This window comes from Equus asinus, chromosome 2 (assembly GCF_041296235.1).
Source record: "Equus asinus isolate D_3611 breed Donkey chromosome 2, EquAss-T2T_v2, whole genome shotgun sequence".
NCBI lineage: Eukaryota > Metazoa > Chordata > Mammalia > Perissodactyla > Equidae > Equus > Equus asinus.
This window is the reverse complement of record NC_091791.1, coordinates 176,186,723-176,210,054: the sequence shown is the minus strand read 5'-3', so window position 1 is coordinate 176,210,054 and position 23,332 is coordinate 176,186,723. Positions and strand designations below refer to the sequence as shown.

General features: G+C 34.7%; 1 protein-coding gene across 2 annotated transcripts in view; it reads right to left on the bottom strand.

The window, feature by feature from the left end:
- SCFD1 (sec1 family domain containing 1) overlaps nt 1-23,332 on the bottom strand; it is a 100,095-nt gene that overhangs the window by 51,100 nt on the left and 25,663 nt on the right. For both annotated transcript variants that reach the window (XM_044765436.2, XM_014857499.3), the window contains exons 10-14: nt 22,894-22,993; nt 13,286-13,425; nt 10,157-10,247; nt 9,482-9,555; nt 8,725-8,806 (exon numbers count right to left, since the gene is read on the bottom strand). In XM_044765436.2, coding sequence (XP_044621371.1) covers nt 8,725-8,806; nt 9,482-9,555; nt 10,157-10,247; nt 13,286-13,425; nt 22,894-22,993 — 487 coding nt within the window. The remainder of the gene's footprint in view (nt 1-8,724; nt 8,807-9,481; nt 9,556-10,156; nt 10,248-13,285; nt 13,426-22,893; nt 22,994-23,332) is intronic.

The window sequence follows — 23,332 nt, the reverse complement described above, 5'->3', positions numbered from 1 at the left end:
AGTGGCGCATCGGTTAAGTGTGCACGTTCTGCTTTGGCAGCCTGGGGTTTGCCGGTTTGGATCCTGGGTGCAGACATGGCACCACTTGGCAAGTCATATTGTGGCAGGCATCCCACATATAAAGTGGAAGAAGATGGGCAAGGATGTTAGCTCAAGGCCAGTCTTCCTCAGCAAAAAGAAGAGGATTGGTGGCAGATGTTAGCTCAGGGCTAATCTTCCTCAAAAAAAAAAAAACACAACAAAATTAAACATAGAAATACCATATGACCCAGCTATTCCACTACTGGGTATTTATCCAAAAAACTTGAAATCAACAATTCAAAGAGACTTATGCACCCATATTTTCACTGCTGCATTATTCATCACACGCAAGACATGGTAGCAACCCAAGAGCTGATCGGCTGATGAATGGATAAAGAAGTTGTGGTATATATATATACAATGGAATACTACTCAGCCATAAAAAACCAAAATCATCCCATTTGCAATAACATGGATGGACCTTGAGGGTATTATGTTAGGTGAAAAAAGCCAGACAGAGAAAGACAAACACTGTATGACTTCACTTATATGTGGAAGATAAACAAATACATGGACAAAGAGAACAGATTAGTAGCTATCAGAGGGGAAGGGGGTTAAGGGGTGGGCATAAGGGGTAAATGGGCACATATATATGGTGACTGACAATCATGTACAACTGAAACTTCACAATGTTATAAATTATGACCTCAATGAAGAAAAAAAAGATATATCCAGGAAAAGAAGAGCAAATTAAATCCAAAGTAAGCAGAAGAAAAGAAATGATAAAAATCAGAGCAGAAATCAACGAAATTAAAAACAAGAAATCAATAAGGAAAATCACTGGAACCAAAAGCTGGTTCTTTGAAAAGGTCAATAAAAGTGATAAACCTCCAGCCAGATTAACTAAGAAAAAGGAGAGAAGACACCAATGACTAATATCAGAAATGAAAAGAGGTGCCATCATTACTGATCTCATGATATTAAAAGGATAATAGAGGAATATTTTGAACTCTATGTCCACCAACTTGATAACCTAGATGAAATGAACCAATTCCTTAAAAAACATAATCTACCAAAACTCATCTAAGGAGAAACAATCTGAATAGGCCTATATCTATTAAAGAAACTGATCAATAATCTATAACCTTTTAAAACAGAAAGCATCAGGTCTAGGTGGGTTCATTAGTGAATTCTACCAAACATTTAAGAAAGAAATTATACCAATTCTCTACAATCTCTTCCAGAAAATAGAATGCAAATGATGGGAAACTAGATGCTTTTCTGCTAAGATCAAGAACAAGGTAAGGATGCTCCCTCTCACACTCCTATTCAACACTATACTGGAACTCCTAGCTAACACAATAAAAAAGAAAAGGAAATAAAAGACATACAGATTGAGAAGAGAGAAATAAAGCTTTGTTTGCAGACGATGCAATTATCTATGTAGAAAATACCAAAGAAACACAAAAAAACTCCTGGAACTAGTATGTGACTACAGCAAGGTTATAGGAAATAAGGTTAATATACAAAAGTCAACTGCTTTCCAATATACTAGCAACGAACAACTGAAATTTGAAATTAAAACACAATACCATTTTCATTAGTACTTAAAAAATAAATGAATGAAATACTTATAAATCTAACAAAATATGTATAAGATCTATATGAGGAAAACTACAAAACTGATGAAAGAAATCAAAGAAGAACTAAATAAAGACATATTCCCTGTTCAGGAATAGAAGACTCAATATTGTCAAAATGTCAGTTCTTCCAAACTTGATATATAGGTTCAACACAATCCCAATCAAAATCCTAGCAAGTTATTTTGTGGATATTGACAAACTGATTCTAGGGTTTATACGAAGACATGAAAGACCCAGAATAACCAACACAATATTGAAGAAGAATAAAAAGGATGAAGGACTGACAATATCTGATTTTAAGACTTACTACTAAGCTTCAGTAATTAGGACAGTTATGGTATTGGTAAAAAAAAGTAGACAAAATATATCGACGAGAGTGCAGAAAAAGACCCACGAAAAGTTGGCATGATCAATCTTTTTAATTTTAGACATTTTAATAGATGTGTAGTAGCATCTCATTGTGGTTTTAGTTTGTATTTTTCTAATAACTATTGATGGTGAACTTGTCATCTGTATATGGTTTTTACTCAAGTCCGTTCAAATCTTTTGTGCATTTTTTGACTGGGTTGTTTATTTTGAGTTTTGAGAATTCTTCATTTCTCAGTTTAATCTTTATGAATCTAATTGTTAAACTGATCCTTGCTAAATGACAATACTTCATTTTCACAAAAGCAGATAGCAGAGAAGTGAGAACAAATTGCTAGAGAAAAGTAATTTCACACTTTTTTTTTCGAGACTGGAAGTAGTCTCCAGAAATTTACAGTGAGTGAGAAGTTGAAGGATATTCTACTCACTCAAGAGCTATCTTTGGTCATACTTGGAGAAAGGAAACTTCTTCGAGTTCTGATAGTGGCTAATCTTACTTGGGATGAGAAGAGGTAAAAGACAGTGATAACTTGTCCACTGGAGACTTTCTGTTACAGAATATATCTTCCCCCTGCCTTGAAGAAAAGACACTAAGGTTGTATGAACATTCACTTGGTTTGTATACTGGATAAGAGATTATTTTAAATAGATCAGTCAAAATCTAGCCAGACCAATAGACACATGAAAAGATGCTCATCATCACTAGTCATCAGGGAAATGCAAATCAAAACTACACTAAGATATCACCTTACACCTGTTAGAATGGCAAAAATATCCAAAACCAAGAGTGACAAATGTTGGAGAGGTTGTGGAGAAAAAGAAACCCTCAAACACTGTTGGTGGGAATGCAAACTGGTGCAGCCACTATGGGAAACAGTATGGAGATTTCTCAAAAAGTTAAAAATAGAAATACCTTATGACCCAGCCATCCCACTACTGGGTATCTATCCTAAGAACCTGAAATCAGCAATTCCAAAAGTCCCATGCACCCCTATGTTCATCGCAACATTATTTACAATAGCCAAGACGTGGAACCAACCTAAGTGCCCAGAAACTGATGATTGGATAAAGAAGATATGGTATATATATATACAATGGAATACTACTCAGCCATAAAAAAGGACAAAATCGTCCCATTCACAACAACATGGATGGACATTGAGGGTATTATGTTAAGTGAGATAAGCCAGACAGAGAAAGATGAACTCTGTATGACTCCACTCATAGGTGGAAGTTAACATATAGACAAAGAGAACTGATCAGTGGTTACTAGGGGAAAGGGGGTTGGGGGAGGACACAAAGGGTGAAGTGGTGTACACACAACATGACTAACAATAACATACAACTGAAATTTCACAAGGTTTGTAAACTATCATAATCTTAATAAAAAAGGGGAAAAAAATCTAGCCAGAGAAATGTTTTGATTTCTAGTACAGTAAAATTTCTTCCCTACTGTGATCAGGAAAGTAGCGATAAGTTAATCAAAGTCAGCTAATGTAAAGAATGATAAAAAAAGAATCTGTGTTGTATACATACGTTTTAAACATCACCTTTTAACTTAAGACCTAAAGTGTACAATTGTCTGTCCATCTTGATGTAGGTTTAAGACCTTTTCTTTGAGTACAGAGGTTCACTGACTGAAACGTTTTTCTTTCTTGTATAAAGCACACTTATAAGGGATTACCTATGATTTCCAGTTTCAGTTCTTTTGAAGTGGAACAAAAATATTTATAGAGATTTGCAAAGCAATTTTAGTATTTTTCAAGACTTTCCGATCTTTCGCAGTTTTAACTCACTACTACTTTAAACAATAATTAAATGGTCCATCACTGAGTCTTTCTAAGACATGTAACTTAGTTTTATAGACACAATCCTCTTTTTTTACTCATACAATGTTAAAATAAACTGGAATCAAATACAAATAACTCTTTGGTAAGCAAAAAATCGAATCTGTGAAGCATACTAGCTGCCAGTTGTCAGCAGGTCAATAATGTGGCCAGCAGCCATTATGTTTTATGGAAGGACTAAAGGCATCAATTAATTTGGAGTGTTGACTAGTAGAGAGCAATTAAGAGAGTTTCCACTTTCGGGGCTGGCCCCGTGGCTGAGTGGTTAAGTTCACACGCTCCACTTTGGTGGCCCAGGGTTTGGACCCTGGGCACGGACATGGCACCACTCATTAGGCTATGTTGAGGCAGTGTCCCACATGCCACAACTAGAAGGACCCACAATGAAAATATACAACTATGTACTCAGGGGATTTGGGGAGAAAAAAGCAGGAAAAAAAAAAAGATTGACAACAGTTGTTAGCTCAGGTGCCAATCTTTAAAAGAAAAAAAATAACTAGCCCTTAAAAAAAAAAAAGAGAGTTTCCACTTTATTTTGAAAGCTTATCTTCCCCTAAGAAAGATAAAGTAGGTGAGCCAAAGGAAAATTAGCCCCCTGGAGGAGAGGCTGTAGTCAAAAGCTAGCATTATTGGCAAGGGCTAAGTCTTATTCAGAGTGTAGACCTAAGGCAGTACATGATTGCTTGATCAGATGATGTCTTTAGATTTAATTCACTACCCCTTAACTTTCTCCACAAGAAGCAGCAAAACAAACATGAGGATTCAGCACCAATGAAGCCTCAATCCACAACAGTTTATTAACAGCTTGTCCTTTGCTGGCTACATCAGGACGGAGCACTCAGATGGTAGAGCTCTTCCTTTCAGGTGGGAGCATTAGGGGAAAGAGCACATAATGCCATTCCCATCTCTTATCTACTATGACTTACACGCAGGCATCTTTTCCTTTTGTTAGGTATCTGATGCTAAGAGTACTTGAATCATTTTGACTATGCAGGTAGGCTAAAAACAGAGTAAATGAAAATTTGTCTATAAACTAGTTAAGTAGTCCAAGAAGCCATTTCCCAATATCCAAGAGGGGAAAGTCATAATTGTATTAAAAATGAAAGAACTGCTAAAGAAGAGGTTTAAAAGGTATGGATTACTCAAAACAAATGAGGATTCAACAATTTACTCTTTAATCTGTTAGACCAAAATTAACTACTCAAGCCACTAAAATCTTTAGAATGTCAATAAACATATGTGATAATATTTGCCAAAGTTGTTGCAAACTAGTGTGCTCTTTCTAACTTTCCAGCAAAGTATCGATTGCTGGATAACTGCCAGGACCTCTAAAGAAATTCATTTCTTCCAGTACTGTGCTTCAGAAAGTGATCTAAGGAAAGGTAAGCAGCAGCTATGAACTAAACATTCCAAAAGGAGAAATATGCAAAAGTGTAATACAAATACCAAGAGAAGTGTTCTGAGATCTCTGCACAAAAAGTCATAAAATTCTTGCAAATAATAATAAAAAATACTTATTGCCTAGGTGACTAAATATTTACAAAGAAGTGAAGCTCAGATGGTCGATAAATTCTAGGGAAAAGACCAAGAGATCATGGAGAAAAACACTTCTTTAATTAACATGATAGCCAGAGGTAGATGGTATAATACAGTAGCATACAATTAAACATGCCACTTAAAAGTAAATATTATAAAGTTGGAAATTTAATAATTATGGAAAATTATATGAAGAAATTTTATAACTAGGAGTAATGAGAAATAATGGAAACAATAGAGTTTATGTGCTAGTTTTGACAAGGGAGAAGAACAGCTTAAAAGAGATGGTCAACATTAAAAGAGGACTCTTCACAGGAAACAGCCCAATTTTTCTATACTAATAGATTTTCTTATATCAGGATAATGCTTTTAGAATATGTGGTTTATTAATTACAACTATAATTTACATGTAAATATTTAAAATAATGCTTTTAGAATATGTGGTTTATTAATTACAACTATAATTTACATGTAAATATTTAAAATAAACATGCTCCTTTACCTATGGTATAAAAAAAAAATATTAATTTGGATTCTTAGAATGACCCAAAGAGAAATACTGTGTCCTATACATGACATTATTTTTCCTCTGCAAGTGCATGTCCTTTATAGCATAGTTTCTTTAAATCAGATCCGTTAGGAAAAGGGTGTCTTTCTTGAGTTCCAGCAAAACAATTATTCCAAAATGTGTAGTTTTTATATAAAACCACTTAACACCTTAAATAACAGATTAGTTTCTTAGCATAAGATGCTCTGCCAGACAATCAGCAGCCCTGGAAGAAATTTTTCTATAAAGAAAGCCAAGTGACCAGGTCTTAAAGCAGAATTGTTTGGGTCAGGCATGGTGGCATATTAAAGGATCTCAGACAGAAGGCTGCTGTTAGCACAAACTGATTCTGAAAAACTCATATAAAATCATTAGTGTAAAATCAAAAATAAGCATCATAAAAATTTTCCTTAAGTAAATTTTGCCTTAAAAAACACTATTTTTCACCAATATAGCTACACTAGCCATCTTCCAGTTCCACACTTATTTCCAGAACTCACCTGTCCCTCACATTCCTTAGTCCATTCTCCAGTTAAAACACAAATCAGATCACGTCATTAATCTCCAATGACTTCCCATCATACTTAAATTCCTATTTCTCTTGATCCCATAGTCTATCACTCTTTCCTTCCTCACTATAGACACATTAGTCTTCTAGGTCCTCAAACACACCAATTTTGTTCATGTCTTAAGGCCTTTTGTACTTACTTTGCCTGGAATGCTTGGCCCTGAGCTTTTCACTAACTGGCTCCTTCTTGGGATTCAGGTCTTAACTGGAACATCACCTCTTCAGAGGTGACCTCCCTAACCACTTGCTCTAGAGTAGCCCTTGCAGGCAGGCTCCATCACCTCACATCACTGTTTTTGCTGTTTTCACATCACCTAAATGCCTAAAGTTATCTTGTTTTCCAAGTAGTTTACTTTGTTTATTGTTACTACAATATTAGCTTCAAGAGAACAGAGAACTTGTCTTGTTTACCACAGAATCTTTTGGGCCCAGCATGATACACACTGAGTCACTCAATAAACATGATTGAATAAGTAAATTACTTTAATCAGAATTTTCTCAAACCATAAGTTCTAGTCTCTGACCCAGAGTATATTCACATTTATGTGCAGCAGGATAACGTTTGTAAAGTTTTATGAACAACATGAAACTATGCACTTGCCATAGGTACAATAATTACTTTGGGCTACACAACTCAGTTTGGTAGTAGGAGCTAAGTTTGGCATTCTCTTGGTTTTACAGCTGTGAGAACTGAGGTCAGAAAGTAAAACGTAAGAATTAATAAACATTTAATAATGAAAAAACCCCCAAAAAACTGTAAGTCAAAGGAAACTCAGAACAGCTTAAATCTCAAAGCACAACTAGGACTATTAACAACTGCCGTAACTTCTTAGAATTTATTCTTATTTGTCTATTTATGTGCATGTAGCACCCAGCACCCTGCCTGACATATAGCAAGTATTCAAAACATGTTTAATGGATTATAAGATCCTTATTGCATAATTAGTTTAACAGATGTAAACCAGAATCTGTATTTTCTTTTAGCGCAATAAGTTTTTGTTTAACCTTTCATAGTAGATTCACAGTCTTCATGTTTAGCCTTGTAAGCAAAGCCTTTCTCTCCTACTGGAGGAAATTCTCAATAAAGCTGTCTGTTTTATTTCACCTGGTTATATATATTATCTCCACAGGAGACAATGACCTCAGGTAAACAGATCTGAGCAGGTTCAACTTTACAGAGATGCTACATGTGGAAGTGAAAATATCATCAGCAGAATCATCTACAGACTGCACAATTGTTTCTATTCCTGTAGCTACATGAAAATAGCCGGTATCAATATCAAGATATGGAACAATAACAATAAAAATTAGGTTGTCAGCTTAATAGGAATTATGCAGGTTTAAATTCCATGCTGCACAATGCCCATTATCTACCAAGAGTAGCTCCTTTCTAATGTTCTATGATGTTTTAAATCATTAAAAAAGAAAAATGTTTAAGGCCCTTTTCCACAAATTCAAGATGTTAACCATTATCTTTGACAGGCAGCAAGTAAATTCAGCTTTTTTACATTGCTTTTTCATATGTATCATATCAAATAGAAAGTAGGGTCTGTAATAACCACATCCTAGCATATGGTTAATCTGTCACTGGAATTCAGCTCTATGTCCAGAGAATAAATAAAAGTAGAATTCTGAAGAACTAATTAAGTGAAGTTGATATGGGGTAATCATGAATAAAGTAATGAGAAAACAGAACTATGATAACATATAAAAGATCCAATATATTTGTTTCAAAAATCACAGTACAACATGAGTCAGTAAAAAGCTTTAACACTAACAGACTCATCTAAAACTAAAAAGTTCAAAAACAAGTTACACAATGAGGTGATATTATTAATGGATATTTTAGTACTACAGCAAAAGGGATGTCTAAATCTGTATTACTGATAGTTAGAGGTTTTCTGTTAACAGAGTAATATGTGTAGAGACAGTATTGGGCAGCGCAACATAACAGAAATATCACAGATTCTAACTTTTATTTACTGAATGTGTGACCTTGGGCAATTCACTCATCTTTCTGGATTCTTAAGTGTGCTCATTTGCAAAAAATGAAGGTAATAATGCTGTCTTCAATAATTATATCTCATAACATTACAGCGAGGGCTCAACAAGATAATGAATATAAAAGCATTTTACAAAGTATAAAACCCTACATAAACAGAAGTTATACCGTAGGGAGAAAAAAGTTAAATTTACCTTTATATGTTCTAAAACAGCAGTTGCAACATTTGTATGGAGATCAATAAGTCTTTTTTTTTCAAGGAGTTCTGGCAAAGAACTACAAGTATCAAAAAACTGAAAATTAACCATTAAATTTTCTAAGTAAATGACACAGACTTTAATAAAACTCACACCTAGGTGTTTCCTTTGAGGAAACTTGGAACAGTAAAACAGTGACAAAATGACAAATTAAACTCAACTGAATTTAATCTCTAGGTTTGAAGACATACAGTATTTACTACTTTAATAGAGGTGAAATGCTTCTTATTTTAAAATAATCTGCCTCCCAAATATCATTATTTCCACCATTTCATTTTCTGATTCCAAAATTTGGAGATTTAGAATAAAATCAGACTAATGGAAATACGATTTTACCAATATTTCTAAAACACGTTTCCTCTCTCCTTGATGGCATTTAAAGTATCAAAAAGAAACTGCTTAAGCTTTAGCTAATAAAATAAGAGCAGCAATGAGAAAATTAATAATAACTTACATTACTTTATCACCAATACTATCTTCTTGGTAAAATTACCCCCAAAGAAGCAAATGATCTGCTATCTATTAGAGGGAACTTGAACCAGCTTAAGCATGTTAAAAACACAAGTTAGTTCTTTAAACTTAAAGATATATGCTATTATCTACTATTTTCTATTATAAAAAATATTAACCAATTTTTTAACCTTCAAAATAAATCTTATCAACAGAAAGACTTCAAAGAGGATAGATTACTTACCTAACAGCTGACGTTAGCTTAGCAGTATTGTCAGAAAGCATACTTATGGCTCCTTCATCTTCCCCTTCTAGTCCCTGGGAAAGAAAAAAAGGTCCCAGTAACTACTCAGAAATCCCAAGCACAAGCATAAAAATTAAAATATTCCTAAGATTGCTGATAAACAGTAAAATTCAGTTAACTCAGAATAACAATTCTTCTCCTCTAAGGAGCAAGCATATGCATTTTTGATAGTTACAGAAAAGTTCTAGTCACCACCAGTCTAATAAATGGTTGGATGACTAAGAAAAGGATCAGTTGGTATTTTTAGGTAAAGAAATAGGCCCAGAGACCTGCCACAGGTCACAGAGGAATAAACAGTACAGCTGGAATCTGAAGTCAGATCAAAGTACAGTAGAATGAGCAGCACTGGAACACGTCTTTCTAAAATGAAGCCACATTATATATTTTTTCAAATCACAAAGTCATACTATTCTTTTAAAAAATGTTGCTATTCTCCTCAGCATTTAGATTTCTTTTTAAAAAAAGATCTTTTATATAAGTTGAGAGTATTTTTGTTGTTAGTAAAGTAATGAATGGCCTTGAGTATTTACGAAACCTAAAAAAAAAATTAACCTTTCTCCCTCCCAGATGTCCTTCTGCTTCCCTATAATTCTTAGAAAGCAAACAGAATCTTACCATGATGCTTTTAAGTCGTTTAACCTCATCTTCCTGTGCTCTGTAAGATTCTAGTTCTTGCTGAACTGATTCTGCAACTTCTGGGAATGGACTGAAACAATATTACACAAGAGGAACCATGAATATGACATTAAAAGATTGATTTTTGTGTATTTTGAAATATATACAGGAAGCACTTATTATCTGAAATGTACTTATTTTGATTTAAATATGTTTTATATATAACATAGGCAGAAAACATTTAGTATAAATACAACCACATATCCTTGTGATATCTTTTATATCATAAATACTATTTCTTTAAAATGCCTATCACAATACTCATACATCTATAAACAAATTAAAATCTTATTTCTATTCTTTTTATTAACCATATCACATTTTCTCTTCACCTATATACTGTTAGGAAAAAAGGGAAAATAATTAAGTGACTGAAAAATAATGGAAAAGAAGTCATGATATATTAAACTTCAATTAAATATTGTCACCCAAAAAGTAACATATAGTCTCAAAGGGTCCATGCAACTATAAAAGACAGTATTTAAAAAATATCACATCAAGTAATTGTGGAAAAAAACCTTTTAATTCTGTAAACTTAATATCCTAAAACACTACTGGTAAAAATAGAAAACAGGCCAAGTTTTGTTGGTCTAATGCCTGATATCTTCTTCCAAGTGAGCCAGTTTAGCAGTAATTTCCAGAGACTTCAGACACAACTGATCTGCAATCATTGAGCAGCTCAGGTAGAAAAAGTGTCACACAGCACTCATCTTGAATAATTGTAAATGAACATATGTTGACCAAGAAATGGCTCCTAACATGAGTATTTTTCCTCTACAGCCTGAGGAGAGGCCAGAAGCTTTCTCTCCTTTATGAAAGAAAAGGTTATGTCTCATCAGCAATGAAACAAAAACCTTTCCTCCTTCCTCAGCCCTAACACTTGAGAACACTGCCCTAACAATCAGCACATTTCATCCAACAGAGACTGACAGAAATGACAGAAGTTCCTGAAAGGATTTTGAGGAACAAGCCCAGTTTTACATGACAACTGCAGGCACTAACCCCAGCTAACCCCACTAACTCCAGCCCCAGCAGAGTTTATGTTGGCAAGAAACAGCACTGAGCATGTAAAATGTGCTGGTTGAACTAGATGATCCTGAAAGTCTCCACTATCTTCAGGTCTCAGAGCTAACAGACAACCGCTTACATTTACTGAGTGCTTACTGTATGCCAAACACTACGCTAAGAATTTTCTCTATTCTCTCAGTTAATGCTAACCAGAGTCTTGGTGAAGTACACGATAGTAACAGTAAGACCAGGGACTTCAGGATCCGCCAGAACTGGGTTTTAATGAGAGCTGGATGACTTTGGGCAAGTTACTCCTTTCTATTACTTCCCTTAATCTTCATATCAACCTTCTGAAATAGGGCAATAGGTATCATTAGCATTCCCACATTTTACTGATGAGGAAACTGAAGCTCAGACAGATTTAAGTCATGTGTTTAACTCTACGCTGTCTCAGTGTCTTTGTGCCACATCATCATTATAGTACCATATTCAGAGTGAAGGCTAGTCAGGGCTATTCCTATGTACAGACAAATTATTCAAGTTCTCACTACTCAAATGAATTTCTCAGATTGTTCCTAAACATGTTTAAAGAAAATATTCAAAATTTCCATATTTGAATGAAGAGTTTTTGTTTTTTTTTAAAGACTGGCACCTGAGCTAACATCTGTTGCCAATCTTTTTTTTTCTTCTTCTTTTTCTGCTCCCCAAAGCCCCCCAGTACATAGTTGTATACTGTAATTGTGGTCCTCCTGGTTGTGGCATGTGAGACGCCGCCTCAGCACAGCCTGACGAATGGTGCCATGTCTGCGCCTGGGATCTAAACCAGTGAAATCCTGGGCCGCCGAAGTGGAGCATGGGGACTTAACCACCTGGCCACGGGGCAGCCCCCGAGAGACTTTTTCTTAAGTTTTTCTCTATTAGGGAATGTGAACTTTAGAATTAACTTTAAAATATCCTACATCTTCTATAAATAATGTAAATGTAATTTCTTGTACTTCATCCTTCTGGAAGGAAATGTAGCCTATGGAATTCCAAAGGGAAAAAAATAATTTAAAACAAAATAAATTGTAACAGTATCTAAAATTGCCATAGGCAGAAAGAGTAAGATAGTGACTTTTCTCTGCAAATAAAAATAAAATTCTTTGTTGTAGCAATGTGATTTTCCGGTGTTTAAAAAAAAATTATAAATAAAAAAGCATACAAAAAAAACCAGCACATTGAACCAAGTCTATATCCTACTTCTCTTTAAATATTAATGAGGCCAAAAAGAACACCCATATCAAGGACATAGATACAGTAAAATTTAAAATATTCAAAAATAATAAATAACATTGTATTTCAATAATTATTAATGAGCAACATTCTTTTTTCTCTCAGAGGAATGAATTTTTACTTATTTATCTTTTAGGCGAGGAAGATTGGCCCTAAGCTAACATCTGTGCCAGTCTTCCTCTATTTTGTATGTGGGATGCCACCACAGCATGGCTTGACGTGCAGCGTGTAGGTCTGGTTCCTGGGATCCAAACCTGTGAACCTTGGGCCCACTGAAGTGGACTGCCCAAACTTAATTATTGCAAATTATTACAATTTTTCCACCTATTATTTTTAATGTACTGTGAATAAATCTGTTTTTCAGGCTTAAGTGTTCTCGCCACAGATATCTAAAACTGTCTTTTTATAATGGAAAACATGGAACAAAAAGGGAAAATCACACCTCATTGTTTCCCTGTCACAAAAACCTATTTTAATGAAAGGCAGAAATGACCCGTCACAGAGGGTCAGTGACGATAACGACAAAATTTAGAAAGACAAATCTACAAAATCAAATGGTATGAGCTTACTGAAAAGAGAAGCAGCCCCTACAAAACAACTAACAAAAACCCTAGGAATCAGGAAGAAATTGAGCAACAAAGATACATATCTATAGACTATTTAATTAAAGCTCCTACTCATTGTGTAGATGAACCACCATGACTTCTTTGATTTATTTAATCAAATTCATTAAATTCGATGACATCATTTCTTTTTAGAGGTTTACTTACTGATTTTTTTCTTACTTACCTTCCTTTATGTTTCTGCCAAAATTTATCAACTGGAGTTAAATCATAAGACTTTTTGTTTTTTCTCTTTGGTCTAGCACCAGCTGGAGAGTTTTCCACTCCTGAAGATTCTTCCAAATTAACTCTGTTTAAGTGGAAATCCTAGGAAAACATAATACTGTTTTAAATAACAGTTTTCTGAATTTAAGTACCATAACATTTCCTACCACAAGGAAAATAATCTACACAGATTCTTGTCTTTTCTAATATTTCCAAGGACAAAACACAGATGTGAAAGTTAAAAGACCTCCTTCTAATGTTTTGTTACACACACATGCACTTTTATTTATTCTAATTAAAATAATAGATGTATATGATTGAAATTTTAAAAAATACACAAAAAACTGTGTAAGTTTCTCGTGTAACCTTCTAGAAACATACTTTTGCATATTAGCAGCATACACATATACTTCCATTTTTACTTTAAAGAATAGGATTACATTATCCATTTTGTAGTCCACTTTTTCTTTTAATAATGTATTTTAGAGCTCTTTCCCTATCTGTATATGTACCTCTACCTCATTTTTATCATGGCTACACAGTAGTCCAATATTTGGCTGTATCTATTTATTTGACCAGGCCTCTTGATGCCTAGTTCTTTCCAGTAACAAACATAATCTTAAATATAATTTTTAAACTCTTAGAGATTCTTAACATTCTGATGGGTTACTTGATTGGATTGCATTTAAAAAAAATTACAATAGAAGCTACAATAATAACAAAACTCCTTTCACATAAATTCTAAAAGCTAGTTAGACCAGTAGTACTTGCTAAACTTGTCTGCCTAGAACTAACTTTACTCATGTGAAGCTTGATTTTTTTGCCCTTTCTCAAAAAAAAAGGAAAAACAACAAAACCAAACCATACAAAAAACGAAATAAGAGTGAACATCTTTTTTATCCTTTCCCTCTCCCCTTCTTGCATTAGACCTGTGGGTTCCTTCATGTAAGAGCACTTCAACTCTACTCTGAAGAATAGTGAGCTAGAGATAAAACATGGCTATCAATAAGTGAGTAAATAAATGATGACCAAGCAAGAAATTACATGGAGAAATTATCTAGCATGAGTGTGATACAATTATCTTAGTTCTAAGATATAAGTTTTTGATTAATGATTAAACTTCTAGGTCTTAGCAAATTAAATGTACTGAATACAATTTAATATCCTCCTGATAAAATAAGGTCATCAATACTGAGTCTAGATCCTTAGACCCTACCAGGTAACTTTCTCAGATAAATCCTTTACAACAGCTTACTTCCTTGCCATTTTCCCCTATGACATGAAAAAAAAGAGTACAAAATATATAGATGTCTAATTGCCATAGTGGAGTAAGTAACAAGTTTATTGACAAAGAAGGGTACACTGTTATATTTCAACCTGTTAATACTATGTCCTTCCCATAGACTCCTCATATTATCATAGGATAAACATATCAGTAACCTTATTTAATTCCTCTCACTTTCCCATCCCTATATCTTAACCTCACTTTGCACAACAAATCATGCATATAGGCAGAAAGTAAATATAGCACAATTGTGAAAAACTATTTAAAACAATAGATATTAATAGCTACATCTGAGAAGAACCCATTTTTAAAAATTACCTAACAAAACAAAAGATACTGAAGAGAAACATTTTTCTATAGTTGTTTTATTAACTAGAATTTCTAGTGAAGTTCTACTTTCATGGTGATGACACAGCTCATTCAAAATAAAAGTAACTTGTTAGCAAAATTACTGCTCTAAAAATAGGAGAGCATGTTATTATTGAAGTATTGATAGAATACTTAAAAACACAAAATGATAAAGGAATAAAAGATGTTAAGAGTTTTGAGAAATAACATAGTAGCGGCAAGAACATTTCCATTGTTTGCATAACAGCCAGGCAAATAATGAAAAGTAATTTCAATGTTGAAAACTGGGAAATTAGAACATTCTGTGCTGTACTCAACCACGTTAAAGAAACTATACACAAAAAAAAGACAACAGAATTGGTTTTAACGTGGTAGAGTCTAACATGTTTCCACTGATATTCACAATTTCCTTACTTAGAAGACTGAACAAAGGTGTCCCAAATCACCAGATACAAATAAATCCCATTGGGAAGGGCTAACCACATGGATAAGTCTTCAGCAGTCTTGTTTTCCTTTCATAAGCTAAAGCCGATCAGTAGAACCAGACAGAGCTAAAGTAACAAAATTACCTTTGGATAATATAGGTGATACCTATTTATGCAGAGCTAAGATTACATTTACATGAGAAAAAAAGCATAATAAAATAAAAGTAACTTTTATTTTTGACAAAGGATTGAGCCAAATCTAATCAAGTCTCTAGATCTACCTGTTTATAGAAAATGCTGGGGATAGAGAAACATGTCAAATTGTAACCCACAAAGATACAATCAACCAAACGCAGAAATACAGGAAATTCTTTAGAAAAACAATCCAATTCCTTCAACCAAAAAATAGTAATAGAAAAACAGTGGGAAGAGAGAAATTGTTGCAAATTGAGAAAATAAAAGATATATCAACCAATGCAATGTATTGTGTGGATACCTATCTGAAGAAAACAACTGTAAAGATGTACCTTTGAAACAATTAGAAAACAGTGAATACAGAGCTAGTATTAGATATTACCAAAGAATAACTATTAATTTTGTTGAGTATGATAATAAAATTACAGTATTTTTTTTCAAAGATATATCAGTAGCATTTATATATAAGATCATATAATGCCTGGGATAAGATGTGTAAGATGCATATTGCCCAGGAAGCCAAACAGTGCACATGGAGGTTCATAATAGTATTCTATTTGTGGTTTTATATGAAATACTCCCTAACAAAAGTCCTAAAATTTTACAAGAAACAGGACTTAAAGTACAACCCACAACTGTTTGCCCTTTGCCATAGTGATTGTGAAAGTATGTGTTGAGATGGGGCCTCGTCACCCTGAGTTCGTGAGTGACTGATGAGCAGAGCTCCCCTCCCCACCACCCATCCACATTGGACAAGGAACATGAAATACTGTGAACAAAAAATAAATATTGGTTATTTTGATCCACTGAGGTTTGAGGGTTTATACTGAGCAACACAACCTGACCTATCCTAATTCAAAGGCCAAGGTGGTCTACACAGATTCAGCAATGTCAGGGACACTTCGATAAGCTTGTTCACTTCTGTTAAAACAAAATTCCCCATAATTCTAGGAATCATGAGCCAGAAAACTGCCCAGAGATACGTCGTTGGCAATGTGCAATATTTTCTATCAGTCTTCATGTAATAATCTCAATTTATAAGCTATTTATTCAGTCTCTAAACTAGTAAACAATTTGGGCCTTAAGGATTTAGAAATGCACTGCCCAATACAGTTACTACTAGTCACGTGTAGCTACTGAGTACCTGAAGTGTGGCTAGTCTGAAATGAGATGTGATGTACATATAAAACATAATCCAACTTTTAAGACTTGTTATATAAAAAGAGAATATAAAATAGTTAATGTTTTAAATTGTTTACATGTTAAAATACTAATATTCCAGATATACTGGGTTATACAAAACGTACAAATGAAATAAATTTCACTTGTTTCTTTTTATGTTTTTAATATGACTATTAGAAAATCTAAAATTACATGTGTAGCTTGTACTGTATTTCTGTTAGCACTGATTTAGAAACACTGAACTTTGGCCAATGATAACAAGCAGGGACAGAAAAGAAAAAAAGTACAGAAGACAAAAAAGGAAAGAAAAATCTAATTTAGAATATTTCTAAGAATCACTTAATTGAAAAAAATTCTTGTAAAATGCTCTATCATAAACATAGATAAAATAAATATCTCAAAATCTTATGTGCTAAGCAAGTAGAATATAAGGGGGAAAAAAGGTAGTACCTAAAGCTAGACTAGTAAATAGTAAATACTACACTTTCTTCTTTCCCTTAGATTAAATAAAATTTTAATCCAGAATTAATATGAATGAATATGGGAATATATAGAAATAATACCACTTTAGAAAAATGAATGAAATCAGGCTGTCTTCTGGGCTTTTACATAGTCTACACACCTTTAGCAGGAACTTCCTCTGAACAACTAGTTTATACAGTTATCAACACTCTGGGTTTGGAGTAAATGAGTAAAAGTTTACATCATAATTTTGACTTTTAGGCAAATGCCTGAAACTAGTCCAACACAGTGCTGTCCAAGAGGTCTTGTGTTAGTAAAGACTAGCGGACCCAGAGAGCATCAACCTCCAAAGCATCAAACTTTGCACTACACTTAGGCATCCAGTGTACTGCAGTCACACATCTTTAAGAAACTGAGTGCTTCTAAAATGCCTTTTTAGTAACCTTTTAAAAGTATATATTGGGGCCAGCCCCGTGGGCAAGTGGTTAAGTTCGTGTGCCTTGCTTCGGCAGCCCAGGGTTTCGCCAGTTCGGATCCTGGGCGCAGACCTAGCACTGCTCATCAGGCCATGCTGAGGCGGCATCCCACAGCACAACTAGAAGGACCCACAACTAAAATATACAACTATGTACTGGGGGGCTTTGGGGAGAAGAAGGAAAAATAAAAAATAAAATCTTAAAAAAGAAAGTATATATTATTTTGGAAACTTCTTCCTTTTTTTTTGAATGGCAAGAAAAAAGTAAACTTTATTAAACTCCCTATGTGTACTAGTACAAATTCTGATTTAATCTTTCAAATAATAAGAGTTAGTAGCAGGGAGCCAAAGGCATAAAAAGGGCATCTAAGATTTGAAAAAACAAAGGCCAAGTAAAGGACAAGATACTGAGATGAAATAACGACCATCCCTTTGCCTAAGGGCGACCGCTCATTACAGCTGACAATCAAAGCCACTCCTCCCATAACCAACATACAATAAAAAGGAAGGACGACTTTCTAATTACTAACTTTGCTTCTTATATCCCAATAAAAAGGAAGACGCATTGCAAAGTTTTTCACGAGAAGAATGTATTTCCCATGTTAAATGACAACAATCATCTTTCTGGCATGCAGGGAAGCTATGTGAATTTTCATAATTGTTTCCAAGGTCTGAGATATAAATATTATCAATGTTACAGATTTTCAGGCAAAGATACTTAATATAAAAGTTGAAAGTTAACAGTTCCTTTCAAGAACTTTTACTCCATCTTGTGGAGGTAAGGGTGTAATTATTAAGAATTTTAAAAGCTTGGAAGAAACTTCAAAAACAGTTTTAACAATCAACAAAAAATGGCGTGGTTAGAATTTATGACGTTTCAGTTATAGTTTTTTCACGTCTAGAAACTGCATTAAAATTAATGAACAGGACTAGTCAATGTAAATCGTGTAGTTTATTATAACCAATGTCTTCAAAGAGACTATTTTCATAAGACCTAAATATTCTAATAATGTTACTAAGAAAAGACTGCTTAAAGGCTAATATGGAATCTGAGCAACCAGCCTAAGAAACTTAACTAGAGCTGTGCACTGCTCTACTATTTATAATAACAGAAAATGAAAGCAATAGTAATCCAAATGTTCACAGGGGTCCATCATTCTAACCTCCATGCAAGCAGGGAGCATGTCTGCTGTGTTCACCTTGTATCACAGTGACTAGCACAGTGTCTGGTACAGAGCAGGCACTTAATAAATATTTGTTGAATTGAATTCTTTGGAGACACCAGGCTGCCAACTTTGATTCTGTGAAGTTAAGATTAGAATAAAACCAAACAACCTCACCATCTACTTTCACCATTTTGTATTTTTAAAAGGGTATTTAAACTTCAGAGTAGGAAATAAAAATTAATATATTTCACAAGGATACAAGGATAATAAAAGGTAAAGCACTAAAAAAAAAATTAGTATAAAGGTCAGTCACAAAAACTCATGTCATAGTCATTATTTCATTTGACTCTGGAACAGTGAAAACCTCAAGGGCCAGTATTAGCCTTGTCTGCTTTTGGGGAATCTCTGCACTAAGTTACGTTGCCCAGTTGTCTCTGCTGACAACTCTCTTTCTGACAATGGGGACGCAGAGCATATTACTTTATATTGCAATTACTGATACATATGTCTTATCTCTTACACTCAAAGCATCGTGTAGTTTAATTTCCTCCCTGAACCGTTCTAGTTTGGGAATTAGAAAAGATCCCAGTATCTCAATGCTCTATATAGCCTCCACACACCTGGCAGGAGTGAAGAGGTGACCCCTGATCTATATGCTCTGATTAAAACCCTCACCCCTCACTCCCACCCAACAGTCAGGGCCCCCCCAACCAAATCTAATTTGAGACTATCAAAACTATCTCATCACAAAAAAAAAAAAACAAAAAACTATCTCATCACATCCATTAATCCTTGTATGGCTCTCTTACTAACCCCCTTCAGATCCCTTCTCTTGTTCTTACTCAACTCCTGAAACCCTTCTGCCATACCCTCTGGAACTCACAGTCATCAGCAAAACCTCCTATTTGGAACATCTACTCTAAACTTCCACTGGACTTTCTTGCTCTAACTGAACTCCAACTTGCTACCCACTGTAGCCTTCTCAAACGGTAACCTTCCTTTTTTTTTCCTTGTCACAGATCTCATGTCATTGGACCCAGGATCGGGATAGGCGTCTTCCTTGCTACTCTCAGACTCTTTAAGTGTCCTCTTCCCTAAAACAACTCCAGCTGTGAAACTCCTGTCATCAGCCCCTAACAGTAGTTCTCAATCAGAGGCAATTTTGCCCCTCTCTACCCGGTGGGTATATTTGGCAATATGTGAAGACATTTTGGTTGTCACAATTGAGGGAGTGCCACCTAGAGGGTAGAGACCAGGGATGCTGCTAAATATCCTACCATGCATAGGACAGCCCCCCACAACAAAGAATTATCAGGCCCAAATTTTCAACAATGCCGAGGTTGAGTAATCCTGGTCTAGTCATCCTGGTCACTAATGCCTCCTACAGACCTACAGGACATTCTTATCTCCTTGGTCAACTTTTCTCTTTTGATCATTCTCATTGATACACAAACATGCTGTAATTTCTCTTATTTACAAATCTTTTCTTGACCTCACATCCTCTTCTAGCAACCACCCTTTTTCTCAGCTCTCCTATACAGCAAAACTCAACTTTAAGGTTTGTCTATACTCACTCTTCTATGTTTCTCCTTCCATTCTCTTAGACCCACTTCGGTGTTTTGCCCTACACTATGGAAGCTGCTCTTCCCAAAGTCACTAATAACCTTGACATTGCCATATGCAATGGAGACTTCTTAATCCTTAGTATTTGTCCAAGTTGATTCCTGCTTCCTCTTTGAAACACTTAATTCACTGACTTCCAACAGAACACAGATCTAGTTCTCAGACGTCACTGGCTGCTTTTTACTACATTATCTTACTGGTTCCTGTTCATCACCCTGACCTCTAAATGTTGAAATGTCTGAGTGCAGTTCTGGGACCTCTTCTCTCTTCTATCTACACTACTTCCCTTGGTGATCTCGTCTTATCTCTTGGCTTTAAATATCATCTATATATGGACTACTCCTAAATACATTTCCCTAGAACAGATGTTTCTCCTGAACTCCAGACTCATATATCCAACTATCTACTTGAGATCTACACTTGAGTATCTTAATAGGCATCTCACATCTAACATGTCCAAAACTCAGCATCTGATCTTCCTCCTGAAATGCTCCTTCTGTGTCTTTCTTGTCTCAATAAATAACATCTATCCATTTGCAAAGGCCAAAACCTTGGAGTCATCTTTGACTCGACTCTTTCTCTTAGATCTCACATCCAATTCATCAGCAAATCCTATACTCTATGTTCACAACCCTCGCCACTTCCATTCTGATCTAAGCCACCGTCATCTTTTGCTAAGATAACTGCAACAGCCTCCTAATTGGTCCTTGATTCCTCCTATGCCCCCAAAGAGTTTGTTTTCAACAAAGCAACTAGAGTGATACTCTTAAAATGTGCACCAGATGTTACTCTTTTACTCAAAACTGTGACTGGCCCCCCATTTCACTCAACTTTTAAGTCAATATCCGTACAATGGCCTATAAAGTCCTAGGCTATATCCCTTCCCATGTCCTTTTTAACACCATCTCCTGCTACTCTTTCCCTGTCTTAATTGGCTGTGGCCCGCTTGGCTGTCTTGCTATCTTTTTAAGCATATTAGACATCCTTCTGCCGTAGCCTCCCCTATAGCTACATACCTCACTACCTTACCTCCTCTAGATCTTCCTCACATCTCTCTTTTTCAGTGAGGTCTTCCCTATTTAAAATTGCAATCTGGTTCACCATTATCTACTTAATTTTCCTCCAGAGTATCTTCTACCTTCTGAAATGTTACATATTTTATTTATTGCCTGTCTCTCCTACTAGAATGCAAGCTCCAGGAAGAAAGGAATATTTTCATTTCCTTCATTTATTGCTAAAATCAGGGTCTAGAATGCTCTGTCAGAGAGCAGGCACTCCAATAGTAGTTGAATTGAATTCCGCTTCTTCAGCCTCTTAAATAATCTCCTAAAACTAGTTACCCTGTTCCATTACTCAGGGCTTAATTCAGTGGTTCCCTTTGATTCTTCTTGCCCTCTTTACTGAATCAGAGTTGACTACTATTTCACTGACACTCAGCCTAGAGTCTAGAATGGCACAGGACTCTAGGACAGAGAAGTGTGTAGAACTGCCAATTTCTATCACTAATCCTGAAATCTGATTTTTTAAAGAAATCCTTTACAGCTAGAATCTGGGTTTTAAAGAAATAAACTGTTAAATGATAATCATCTAGTACATATTTTTCATTTCCTTTCTATATGATAATTTCAGACAATCTTTGCAATAATGATAGTAATGTATACCATAATCCCTAGAGGCCTGGGCCAGCAGTTAGAAAAGCAGAGTACTAGTCTTGGCAGAGGCAACAATTTGGGTTCAAATCCTTTAACTTCTGCATCTCAATTTTTCTATCTACCAAATGATAACTATTTTGGCCCTATTACAGCATCTTGCACAGAAATTACTTGTGTACAGATTTTCTTCCCATTGCCTTTGAAGGTTGAGATTTGTTTTATCTATCTGTGGGTATCACATGCTATACACAATGTTTAGTAGAAGAACATATGCATGAATAAATGCAGATTTTTGTTTGAAGTGTAAAATTACATAGGTGGAATTACTTCAGAAAACATATGGTATAATATAAAAAATAGGATCTATTTTTACCACAAAATAAGGCTTAACTGACTCTCAGAGAAAAGGGAGAAATTATAGCTTTTCTCCCCAGGGAGAACATACCTATTTACTTATTCAGTGTGAAAAAAAAAAAAAGTCACTTATTTTCCTCCATTCCTTTTTTCCCATCATTGCCAACAATACCACTGATTTATCCTATAATTTAAAGATCATAAATTTTGAACTGTAAACTTCAATGCTTCACTATTCTCCAGCATCCACATCCAGTGATACCAAATCCCATCACTTCTTTTGTTCATATTACTCAGCTCCATCATCTGTGTTTCTGTAATTTTAATTTATGCTAATTTTAAATTAATGGGACCACTGAACGTTACTACATTTTAGTAGAAAGTGGTATATTTAGCCTCTTACCAGTACATCATGCACCAAGGCTTGATATGTCCAAGTATGGTGTAAAGGAGTTGCCAAATCTATGTTTCTGTCAACAAGGACTAATAAAGGCCTTTGGAAGCTGTAAATATATTAAAAAAAATTATATAACTCTTGATACCAGTGTATACATCCAGGTTTTTCTAATACTTTCCAGTACATATTTGTCATTTTGATATGAACAATAAGTATGCTAATACTGACATTCCATAATACTTTGCTTTTTAAAATATTTTCTATTACAGTCAGTCAAGTAAAGTAATGCTTTGGATTACTTAGAGCCTGTTTCTAACACTAGATAATAAGTCTTATTTAGGGATCTTTCTTAAAGGACAAAATCTATACAAATGTTTTTACAGAATAATTTTTACAGTTATCAAAGTAAGAATAAGTTACTTCTACTCAGATTTATATTTCACAT